This window comes from Marmota marmota, unplaced genomic scaffold (assembly GCF_001458135.2).
Source record: "Marmota marmota marmota unplaced genomic scaffold, marMar, whole genome shotgun sequence".
NCBI classification, from domain to species: Eukaryota; Metazoa; Chordata; class Mammalia; order Rodentia; family Sciuridae; genus Marmota; species Marmota marmota.
This window is the reverse complement of record NW_026000229.1, coordinates 8470647-8482203: the sequence shown is the minus strand read 5'-3', so window position 1 is coordinate 8482203 and position 11557 is coordinate 8470647. Positions and strand designations below refer to the sequence as shown.

The 11557-nt window shown below is 51.4% G+C and overlaps 1 protein-coding gene across 4 annotated transcripts in view; it reads right to left on the bottom strand.

The window, feature by feature from the left end:
- Positions 1 to 2197: 2197 nt before the first annotated feature.
- The window catches only part of Stoml1 (stomatin like 1), a 9455-nt gene continuing 95 nt past the window's right edge, over positions 2198 to 11557 (bottom strand). Inside the window, exons 1-8 of one of the 4 annotated variants that reach the window (XR_007343854.1) lie at positions 11487 to 11535; positions 9814 to 9920; positions 8359 to 8508; positions 7846 to 8049; positions 4337 to 4532; positions 3732 to 3947; positions 2623 to 3074; positions 2198 to 2583 (exon numbers count right to left, since the gene is read on the bottom strand). Coding sequence is in view for 3 of the 4 variants with exons in the window: in XM_015480445.2 (XP_015335931.1) it covers positions 2881 to 3074; positions 3732 to 3947; positions 4337 to 4532; positions 7846 to 8049; positions 8359 to 8508; positions 9814 to 9920; positions 11365 to 11497 (1200 nt within the window). In the remaining variant the exon portion in view is untranslated. Of the gene's footprint in view, positions 3075 to 3731; positions 3948 to 4336; positions 4533 to 7845; positions 8050 to 8358; positions 8509 to 9813; positions 9921 to 10243; positions 10364 to 11364 lie in introns of all 4 variants that reach the window. The other 3 variants (XM_048793181.1, XM_015480445.2, XM_048793180.1) reach the window with 3 other exon arrangements.

The window sequence follows — 11557 nt, the reverse complement described above, 5'->3', positions numbered from 1 at the left end:
AAAAAAAAAAAAAAAAAAAAAAAAAAAAAAACCCTGAAAGAACCACCAAGAAACTAATAGCGGGGGAAATCCATATGAAAAAGGTGTGGGGAAGAGTATATGAGTTGTGAGTGAGGGACAATTCTTTTAATTTTTGAATCATGTGAATGTGTTACCTATCCAAAATGAAAATACTTATTTAAAATTAACAACAAAGGCTGGGGTTGTAGCTCAGAGGTAGAGCACTTGCCTGGCACGTGTGAGGCACTGGCTTCAATCCTCAGTTCATGTAAAAGCTAACTAAATAAATAAAGATATTGTGTCCATCTACAACTAAAAACTTTTTTTTTAATTTATAAAATAAAATAAACATCAAAGCCAGGCCTGTTTATCCCAGGTACTGGGTAGGCTGAAGTAGGAGGGCTGAAAGTTCAAGGTCAACCAGGGCAAGAGCCTAACTCCAAAAATAAAAAGGGCTGGGGATGCAGCTCAGTGGTAAAGTGCCCCTGGGGTCAATCCCCAGTGGTGCTAAAAATGAAAATAAAATAGCATTTTATATGTTGGTACATTAACTAGAATAGTGGATCATCATCCAAGTTATTTGAAGGAAAATGTATCAAGTGCCTAGTCCAGTATAGGGACATATTCAGCACATAAACAGGGTAATTACTGTTTCTATGCGTCCCCTACAAAGTCCCTGCACACAACCTCTCTTACTTTTGGTTTCAGTTCCCCAGAAGTGCCAGCCTGCTTTTTCCATCTGTGCTCTGCCAGGGACTTCCCCTCTGCAGGGTGAATTTCCCATCTCTTCTCAAGGTCCACATGGCAGCAGTCTCAGGCCTGGCCTCCTCAGGGAAGCCATTTAGGTGGCCTTGGCCCTCCCTCACGTGTGGATTGCAAGGTCTGCTTGGTCCTCCTAGCCCAGGGGCCTTTGAACCTCAGGCTCCTGTTCCTATAGTGCTGGCCTTGCCTCCTTTCACAGGGTGGAGCCGTGGCAGGTGGTGGCAGGCCTTGCCCTCCACCTAGACATCTGGAAAAGTTTTGGTTTCCCCTAAAATTTGTTGATCTTCCCACACCCATGGAGAAAACCTGAGGAGTTTCAGTTTCTCTCAAGTCATGATCTCATTTTCCTCACTGCTCCCCCTGATCCCTGCCAAGAGATAGTGCCAGCTTCCATGGTGAAGATGCCTGGTACTCCCAGGGCACTTGCCATTACATGTGTAGCAGCCATGGAGGCATCTGCGGGTGAATTGTGCTTACTTGGAGCTCACGTCCCAGCAAAAAGGTACAGCAGCAGACAGTGGGGAACAGGCAGTGACAGTTGAAAGAGGGGAGACAGGCAGAGGCAGAGGAGCAGCCCTGCTGGGCTTCAGGGGCAGCAGTGTGGCCAGTGGGGACTTTGGAACTGAGTCCTAGAAGGAGAGCCTTGGACAGGCCCATGAGAGGCCTCTAGGTGAGCAGAGAGGGGTAGCCAGGAGCGGCAGGCTGGGGCTGAGGAGGGCCCCGCAGCTGGGATCCAAGTTCCATGACTGCAGCTGTAAGGGACATGCTAGACTTGAAGAAGGCACCCCAGGCCAGGCAGAAGGCTCGCCAAGGAAGTGTCTGGCACCAGCAGGGAGAGGGGCAAACTGGACGGGCCCTGGTGCCAAAGGAAAGGGCCCCAAAGGAAAGGCCTGGTGCCAGAGGACAAGCTGAAGGCTGTTCCTCAAGGAGGCAGCTCTGGTTTTTGCAGTTTGCTTTTGGTTTTCCCCCTACAAGTCTGTCCAGGAAGCGAGATTCGTTTCTTAGCACTGGAGAGTCAGAGGCCCCTTCTCTGTGAGCTGGAGCACTGGAGCAGAAAGCTGGCTGGGCCAGGGCCAGGACTGGTTGCCTGTTTCCTTCTCTTCAGCAGAGAAGTTGGGCAGCAGTTGGCAGTGCCCCAACTCCCCTCTTGAATGTGATGAGCCCCTCACCTTGTCCTGTATCAAGTTAATGTTTGTAGAACCACGCCCCTCTTTCCTGATCAACCTGTATCCCCAAATATAAAGAACAGAAAGAAGCCCTGGGCCCCGCATATTGGGGCTTTGAGACTCAGGAGGAAGAACTACAGGTATCCAGACGCTCTAGGTCAGCCTCCAGGGCCTAGGTCCTTCCTGGGCTGGTAGCAGAGGGGCATCACCTTGCAGCCCTCCTAGCCCACCCTATACCCCCATAGCCACACTTCACTTCTTCTCTGCTCCACATTGGAAACACCACATTTATTTGTCAGAGTCTTTTAAACCTCTAGTAAGACGTACAGGAACAGCAGGGCTCTCCTGCATGCTGCCCTGGCCCAGCTCATCAGGCATGCAGGATGGAGCTGGCAGATGAATCAAGGTGTCTTTAGGAGTGGGGCCATAGAAGCTGCAGGCCCTGCAGTCCCATGCCCTCCCCCACCAGCTTGGCCTAGACTGCAATCAGGAAGGTGGGCCCAGCCCAGTCCTGTTGCAGGGGCCTCTTACAGGGAGTTGCCTTCCCTCTCCCTCCCCCACCCTCTTAGATCCCCTCAGCTTGTAGCCTGAGCCATGCACTTTGATCCTTCACACAGGTACCACACCAGCTGCCATCAGGCTGGTTCTGTGTGTCCTGCCTCTCCTGTCAGGGAGCCGGCTGGACAGGGCAGTCCTGGCTCTCCTGTCCTTACTCTGTGTAGCCAGCTCAGGGCTGGGCACTTGGTGGGGGCAAAGGCCTGTCAAATAACCACTGCAGGCAGGAACTCCTAGCTGCTGCTGGCCCCCAGCCTCCATCCATGGGCTCCTGGTTGGCCCTGAAACTCTTCAGGGCCTCAACTTTCTACAGTGTAGATCAACACCTCCTCCTTCAAGAAGCCCCCTAGCTTAGTGCCAGACTTGAGGCTGGGCAATGGATGGTCAGCCAGGGCTGCTACTTCAGGGCCCTTAGGACTGCCTCCAGCTTCATGGCCACTGCCAGGTCGCCCTTCACCTTCAGTCGCCCACTCATGTAGGCCCCCAGGGGCCGCAGCTCCCTGCACAACAGAGCCCGCAGGTCTGCCTCAGCCATCTCCACCACCACGTCGGGGACACCTTCAGGAACCCCATGTCCCACCCTGCCTCGCCCTGTAGGTGGAAAGAAAACTGAGCATTAGTAGGGATGTGGGACAGACAGCTACGGAGGGAAGAAGAAGTTAGCATGTCCCATTGGAAGAAGCAAAGAATACTGGTTAGGAGTTTAGGTTCTAGGGCTGGAGTGTAGTTCAGTGGTAAGAGCACCTGGTTAGCATGCACGAGGCCCTGGGCTCCATCCCCAGCACATGTGCACACAAACAGTTTGGGTTCTAATACCCTGGATTCTAATCCTATAGGCCACTTGGTGCCTCAGTGTGCAAATCTGTGAAGGGGATTATGAGCCCTAAATCAAAGCTGATGGTGAGAAGTAGGTGACATAATGCACAAAAGTGCTCAGCACAGAGCCTGGCATGTGGCAGGCTTCCTGCCACATGAGGAGTTCACTCAGGGAGGTGACAGAACAGACTTACTTGGTATCAGCAGCCTGGCTGTCTCAATTGTCCTCCCACAGCAGAGAGAGCAAGGCCCAGAAAATTATTGTCTAGAAATGGTGTCAGAGCCCCTGACTGCCATGGGTTCATCCCCAAACTGTGGCAAGAGTAGGAAGCCTTGCTCCTACAGGGTATGTGAGAGCAGCCTAAAAAACAGCCATGGGATCAGGTGTATAAGCAACTGGATATGAGGGGGATGCGGGGAGGGCAGCTGCACCTGTGGTGAGATCCAGGAAGTAGATGCTCTGGGTGCCACTGGGAAGGATGACATTGAACTGGTAGCAGGCCCCAACCTGGCTGACCAGCACTTCAGACAGGAAAGGCTCCAGAGCAGTCAGCAGCCCCTCGGCCACAGGCTGCTTCAGGCCCTGAGATGCAGGTAGCTCCACTTCGCTCACCATCTCCAGGGTATCTGCTGGGGTGGCCAAAAGTGCTGGGGAGGGAGGCAGAGAGGCAGGTCAGTGTGTTCCCAGGGACAGGTGGCCTCTGCCTCTTTTGGCTTCTGATCAACTTGCTTCCCTGCCAGGAGGCTGCCCCCAGGTTTCTACCCTAAACACCCAAATCCTGTTTCTTAGCTGTTCCAGCTGAGATCAGATGTGAAGCCCTCTTTCCAGCTACTGCTATCTCCTCTCACGGTGGCTGCCACAGGCCTCTCCATACTCACACAACCTGGACTCTTCTCACTGCCCTAGCTTGGGTTGACCCTAGAATCAGTATGGGTCAAACAGACAGGCAGAGCGTGCACTGTGCTTGGAGCAAGTAGCGAAGTCAGCTCCATGACAAACTGAACAGCACCTCCCTCCTGCTCCCCAGGTTCCTCACCTGGCCCAGCAGATGGAGTACCTCCTGCCACTGAGTTCATGCCCCCTCCCAGCAAGTGGAGGGCCAGCTGCTGGAGGGTGCTGTCCAGGCTGGACCCGGCTGGGCTGTCCTGGGGCTGCTGTAGCACGGCCTCCACTGCCAGCTCCACGCGGTCCACCTCTAGCCCCCAGGCCCTGGTCACATCGTTGATCTCCAGCTGAAGGACAGTGGGGAAGACATGGAATTCATGCAATAAACCTTTCCTGAGCACCTTCTTTGGGTGGGCCACTATGGCCACATGTGGACCTGGAGGTCCCACACCTGTCCTTAGGGAGCATAGGCGGGGGATGCTGACAGTCCAGCTGTGCAAGTGCTCAAACAAGGAGGAGGGAGGACTGGCAGCAGGGAGAGTGACACTGGCAGTGGGGGACTCTCCAGGTGGGGGACCTTCCAGGCAATAGGAACAGCATGCGCAAAGCCTAGAGAGGAGAACCTGGAAGTCTGGGCACTTCAAGCAGCCAGAGTTCCAATTAGTCAGAACCTAAAGTGTGGGCTGGGGGACCAGAGACAGCTGAAGTCTCAGAGGCAGCCTCCTCCTACTCACTTGGATTTCTTCTGAGGCAACAAGGACATCAGAGAGGAGTTCACTCAGGGAGGTGACAGAACAGACTTACTTTTTGGAAACACCCTCCTGGCTACTGTGTGGACACTGAATTGGATGGGCTGATGATGGAGGCTTGGGGACCAAACGTCACTGTTTCAAATTGCAGGAAGAAAGCAGACAGGTTTGGTGGAGGGAAGGAGGGTGAAGTGAAGCAGAGACTCACTGAGGGAGCACAACTCTGCCAACTGTGCCAAGCTGCAGCAGCCACAGGGCCATTTGGCTTATGGCTGCCTGTTTGTGCCAGGGCATAGAGGACAGGGGAGGGGGAAGCAGGCTTCTGCTGTGGTTTTCCTGGGCTCATGAATATGGCATTCACTTAGAGACTCACACAAACAGGATGTGGGGAGGTGTGTGTGATAAGTGCTCTTTTGTTTGTTTTTTAATTCTGAAAGTTTTGGGTGTCTGTGGGAGAGCAAGGGTCCCACAGGAAGCTGGATAAATGGGAGCAAGGTGCAGGAGAGTCAGACTGGACTGTGTGCCGTGAACAATAAGTGCCCAGAGGAAACAAGTCCTGGGTGGCTGAGCTCTCCCAGAGAGGTGACAGATGAGAAGGGGACAGTGCAGGAACCTGGACAATGAAAGGCAGGAGAACCAGCAAGGTCAAGGGGAGCAGAAGAGGAGGAGTCACACACACAAACACTGCCATCAGGTGAAGGAAGGGAAGGCTGAGAAGTGTCTGCTGGGCTGGGAAGAGGGAGGTCACCATGTCACCACAGCTATCTTAGGAGCTTGGGGGAAGCCTGACTAAGGATGGGATGAGAGAAATGGGAGTCTTCCAGAAGGGAAGGGGAGAGAGGTAAGAGCTAGAGGTGAAGCAGGCAAAAGGAGAATGTTTCTGTGCATTAAAGAGGGAAGAAAGAATAAAGAGACAGTGAACCTGAGTGGAGGGAGAGAGGGAAGGAAAGAGAGGGGGAGTCCTAGAGAAGGTAGGGCCCAGATCACTGTCCTATGAAGAGATGAGCCTCAAGAAGGGCATGCAGGCAGGAAATGAGTAAGGAAAAGCATGCAGAAGGGTGTGGAGGTTGAAGCTGGAGGCCAAAAGATTCCTGTCTGAGAGTTTGTTTTTCTTTTTTTCTTGCATGTAGAGGCAGGAGCTGCTGAAGAGTGATGGGGTGGCCAGGCTGCAGGAGGGCAGCAGAGAGGTGGAGCCACCTGAGAACACTAGCGGGTGAGCCACTGAGGAGGAGCCAGCAAGTGAGGGGCAGTCTGCAATCCCTTCAGAGGAAAAGTGGGCAAAAAAGAAATGAGATTGAAAATCCCTGCCTGAACCAGGGCTGGGGAGATTCTGCTTCAACCTCAGGTGCTGCCCTTGCTTTGCCAGGTGCCCACAGAGTATGGGCAATGGCCCTGAGTAACTCTCACATTACAGGATGGACTGCCCCTTTCACACCAGGGCAATTTTTAACAGGGCACAGATCCACTTTTCTTTTCCTAAAGATAAATATAATGGAATATGGGTTTGATTTTTTTTTGCTACTGGAAATTGAACTCAGGGGCACTCGATCACCAAGCCATAACCCCAGCCCTATTTTGTATTTTATTTAGAGACAGGGTCTTAGCGCCTTGCTTTTGCTGAGGCTGGCTTTGAACTCACAATCCTTCTGCCTCAGCTTCCTGAGGGTGTGAGGTTTTATGAATAAAAATATGTTATCAACTTATTGTCTGAATTGTATTAAATCAAACACTCTATTGAGGGTGGGGGATCAAGGGCTCTGGCTCTGGTCCAGCTCTTTGCGTGTAGGCAAGTGGGGAAGTATTGGGAATTGACCTCAGGGGTGCTCTCCTACTGAGCTACATCCCAGTCCTTTTTATTTTTTGAGACAGAGTCTTACTAAGTTGCCCAGGCTGGCCTCAAACTTGCCATTCTCCTTCCTCAGCCTCCTTGGCTGCTGGGATTACAGGTGTGCGCCATCATGCCCAGCCAGTTGTGGCTCTTAAAGGCAAGTTGAATCATTTCTGAGTCTGGGTTTCCACCCTCCAGTAATACTGGCCCTCTTGCTGCAAAAATGTGAAGATGAGATACTCTGGGGCAAGCACTGGGCTCTGTGAACCTTGACAGACAGAGTATGTAAGGGCTATTATTACGATCAGGAGTAACCTTCTGAGGAACTTCACCTAGCTGGCTGCTTGCTGACCTCCTTGATGGAATGAGCTGGGGATCTCCAGAACTGGCATTCATCCCACTCCCTCTCTGTCCTCTAATCCCATACCCCTGGGTTTAGATCAAGAGTGGAGGGGAAAGAGGGAAAAGTTCTCTCATCTTCCTCCATGAGGACAAGCAAAAGGGAGGAAGCACAAGTTGAGTGTGGCTGTGAGGGACGTGCCACTGCTCCTGCACTTATGTTTATCCTATCTTTTAGAACAAAGAATTTAAGGTGAATTCCATGTAGATCATTTTCATATACATGGAGAAAATCCAAGAAAAAGATCAAATGTCTCCATGTTTCTTTGTTCTGTTCCAAGCGAGAAAAATCAGCCCACAAAAATGCATATGCTCCCTTATGAGCACAGAACTCTCATCAGGGGGTTGGGCTGGAAGGGTCCCCCTCCTATCACCCACCACCCACCCTGAGAGTTGGGCCCTGACTCCAACAGGAACTGCAGAGGGCCCTGAGGCCTCATGTTGATGTCAGCAGTCAGAGGCAGGGCCCTAGGAGTTCCCGCAGGGGTGCTTTCCTTTATTAGGACCATGTGTGCCCAGGATTACTATGACTAGGCTACCTTCTATTCCTCAACTCAGATCACTGGATCAGCAGAGGTGATTACACTCTTGGCACAAAAGGTAAACTAAAGTTAGAACAAACTGGTGTTTGCTCAAAGTGACCAGGTGCCAGCTCTGAGCTCTACCTTGTGAGGAGCCGCCTACCAGGAGCTGGTCGCTGATCTTGAGCTTCTCCATCTGAATCTCCCGCAGCGGCCTTCTGAGCAGGGCCTTGGTCATGGCATTCTGGGCTGTCATGCGCGTGGCTGTATTTAGGTCCTTTACAGTCATCACCGACAGCACTGGGTCCCAGATACGGAACTGGACATCAGCCCCCACAGACAGCACAGCCCCATCCTTAGAGGCCAACTGTTGGGAGTGGCCATGAGAGAGAAAGGACACTTAGGAGGCTGGGGCTACAAGGAGGTCATGCCCACTGGGACCACCCAATTTGACCCACCCACCTGGCAGATAACTCCTTAAAGGCAAAATGGTGTCCCCCAAGTACATGGGATCAGGTGTAAAGAGTGAGGATGCCCTCCTAGCTTTTACTTTGACTTTCTGTTCTCTTCTCCCACTCTCCCAGAAGGCTACTTTCAGGCCAATGCCCTAGCACCCATAGAATACTCTCCACAAAGCCCTACTCTGTCTGTCCAGAGCAGCTGGGAAGTCTCTTACCTTGCAAGGAGGGACATTGAAGGCTCGTGTCCTCAGATCCACTCTCTGAAAGGAGTCAATGAAGGGCAGGAGCAGAACCATGCCAGGTCCCTGGGGGGTTCGGATCCGGCCCAGTCGAAACACAATCATCCGCTCATAGGTGGGCACGATCTGTCCACAATGGCAAGGAAAAGAGTTGGAAGTGGGGGCTGACATTGTGGCTCAGTGGTAGAGTGCTTGCCTAGCATGCGTGAAGCACTGGGTTCGATCCTCAGCACCACATAAAAATAAAATAAAGGTACTGTGTTCACCTACAACTAAAAAATATATTTAAAAAAAAAAAAAGAGTTGGAAGTGGTCTGCCTAAGCTGGCCAGTGACATTTTCCCAGATCCCTCCTTCTTCCCTCTCCCCGTTGCTCGGTCACAATCAAGTATCCTTAACTGTTTTTAGATAAGAAAACCAAGGCTCAGAGAGGTCAGGCTTAGAGAGGTACTCAGAAATCACATAGCACCTGAGTGAAATAGGCACTATTTGAATGCAGTTCTGAATGACTCCAAAGGTCATATGTCTTAATCACCACACTGTACTAACTTGATTTTTTTTTAAAGTAGTTTTTAGTTGTATATAGACACAGTATCTTTATTTATTTTTATGTGGTGCTGAGGATTGAACTTAGTGCCTCCCACATGCCAGGCAAACACGCTACCAGCCCCTAACTTTTTAGGGAAACTTCACCTTTGTTGTCTAAAGCTAGGCATGACTCACATCAGGAAACTGTCTGCCCTTGGATTAGCTGGGGGAAAGGCTGAGCTGTTGTAACAGCAAACAAAAGGCTTTGCCAACTTCAGGTCCCTGGAATCCTAAAGATGTTGAAGAAATTAAGAATTGAAGACCCAGAAATACACAGTAATTTGTCCAAGGTCACACGGTATTTATTTCAGTGGCATTTCAGAACTAGGATCTAGGATCATCAAAGAACTCCCTTTCAGATCACACAAACCTAGAGGCTTTCTAGAAAAGGTGACTATTGTCTTGGGCCACACAAAGAGGAAGGCCTGACAGGGCTTCCACCTTCACCACAGCTTGCAGGTATAGATCTATTACTTATCCTTTTTCCATCTATACCACCACTTGTTGAAAATGAGGCCTGGCTTCCTATTGCAAATTGCCTGCTGGGCCAGGTTGGGTGTTTTATTTCTAATTTGGCCTAACCCAAAGGAAGGATGATCTGCCCAAGATATCTGTCCAGATCCCAGGACTCAGAAGTTTGGGAAGACTTCCTAATGGTTCTACTCCTTACTGATTCCCATGATGACAAGTCTGGGCCTCAGTTTTCTCATATTAAAGATGGAAAGAAAATTCTTGCCTTGCCCCTTTCATAGAGTTGTGATAACAGAATATGGAGAATTCATTCATCAATGCCAAAAACTTCAATATGACCTAACCACTCTAGGACTGACCCAGCCAGTCTTACCTTCAGGGCAAACCAGCCAGAAATGGGGAAGGTGATCATCAGCAGCAAGAACCCCAAGAAACTGATGAGGCCATGGCAGAGGCAGGAGGGCCAGCTTTGGGGTATATCTGGGGGCAAGAGAGAATAGGCAGTCAAGGAACACCAGATGGCCTGGCAGGACAGCTGTAAGTACAATGAGCTTGGTCAGGTGTACCCTTTGCCCACTTTACCCTTCTCACAGTTCTCAATCATATCTTTGGACACATGCTCATTCCCTCCTCCCATACATCAAAACTAATCTATCCCAAGTACAACCCTCACGAGACCTTATTCTTTGCTAGGCAAGTCTCTGAACCTGAGAATCCAATGCTGTCCTTATTGGACTGAGCAGGAATCAATCCCTTGTCTAATTTATACTGCCTACTCATGCCTGTCATGGAGCCAGGAGTACCTGGGCATCTTTAAATGTGTGCTGGCTTGAGCTGAATGCTGCTGGCATAACACATTCCTCTTCTACCAAATGCCCCAGAAGAACGCTTTTAAGGGATTCTTATGGAAACAATGCCTTAGCCTATAGGGATAGGGATACAGCATTAATTTCTCATTAATAGGAGCCTGAGATGGGGATAAAATTTTCTTTTCTACTCCTCACTCCATTTTAATGCCCTAAGAACCATCAAAAATGCATATTTCAATTCAAGCAGTTTGATGGTGGTGGTGGTTGGGGTGTGGAGGGGGGAGGTAGGAAGATAAGGCACATCCAAACTAAAGAGAGAACCAGGTGTCCAGGATGACAGAGAAAGCCCTAGAATCTGGGATGAGCTTATTCTCTGCTCCTCTTCTTCCAATCCTGGACAGGAAGCAGAAAGGAACCTCGGTTCCATCTTTCATGAAGCTCATGTCTGCTGGGTTTCCCAAGCCCCAGGACACCAAGGTTCCACTTCCTGCCTGACCCACTCTGACCCACTGTGACCTCTGCAGGAAAGAAATCCTTGGACAGGAGCAGCTGTCAGTAAGAAGGGTCAGGGAGGGACCAAACCTCCAAGGTCAGGCTGAGAAGTATAGGATCTGGCCTGTGGCCAAAGGAACCACAGAGAGCTTTGGAGCAAGACAGGGCGAGGACAGACAATGGATTGCTGAAGGCCTGCCTTTTTGTTCTGTGTATCTTCTCCAGCTACAAAGGAGATGGCAGGTCCCTGGGTTTCCACCCTGGGGTGAATATTCTTCCATTTCTCCACAGGCGCCTGTAGGGTGCTGATGACCTATGCATAATGGGAACTTGAAACCTATGCCCTGATAAAAGCCGAGGAGAAATGTGATGCGGTTAATTTCGGGAAGATGGAAGCTACGCTGGCTCTGAGGCTGCAGTGCCAGGCCCCTAGGGAGGGCAGATCAGCAGAAACACCCCAGCGCCGGGCCCAGCCCCCTCTCCACATTGCAAGTCGTTCCCCTTCTCGGTCCCTCCTCTGAGGGTGCAAGGCCGGCCGACTCCTTAGAGGCAGAGGGTTCCGGCCTGTGGGTACTGGCCAGTCTTCCCCTCTCCCGGGTTCGCCGTGCTGGGCGACCACTCACCGGACCCCGGACCCACGCCGCCCCGCTCTGGGGACAAGCAGCCCTTCTGCGAGCCCAGAAAGCCGAAGCTCGACTGCTGGAAGCGGTCAAAATCCCCCAAGGGCAGCGCCCGGTACCCGGACCTGCCGAGCATGATTCCTGACAGGGACACACCCCCGCGCCTGTGTGCGGCCACAACCTCAGCGGGCCGCCG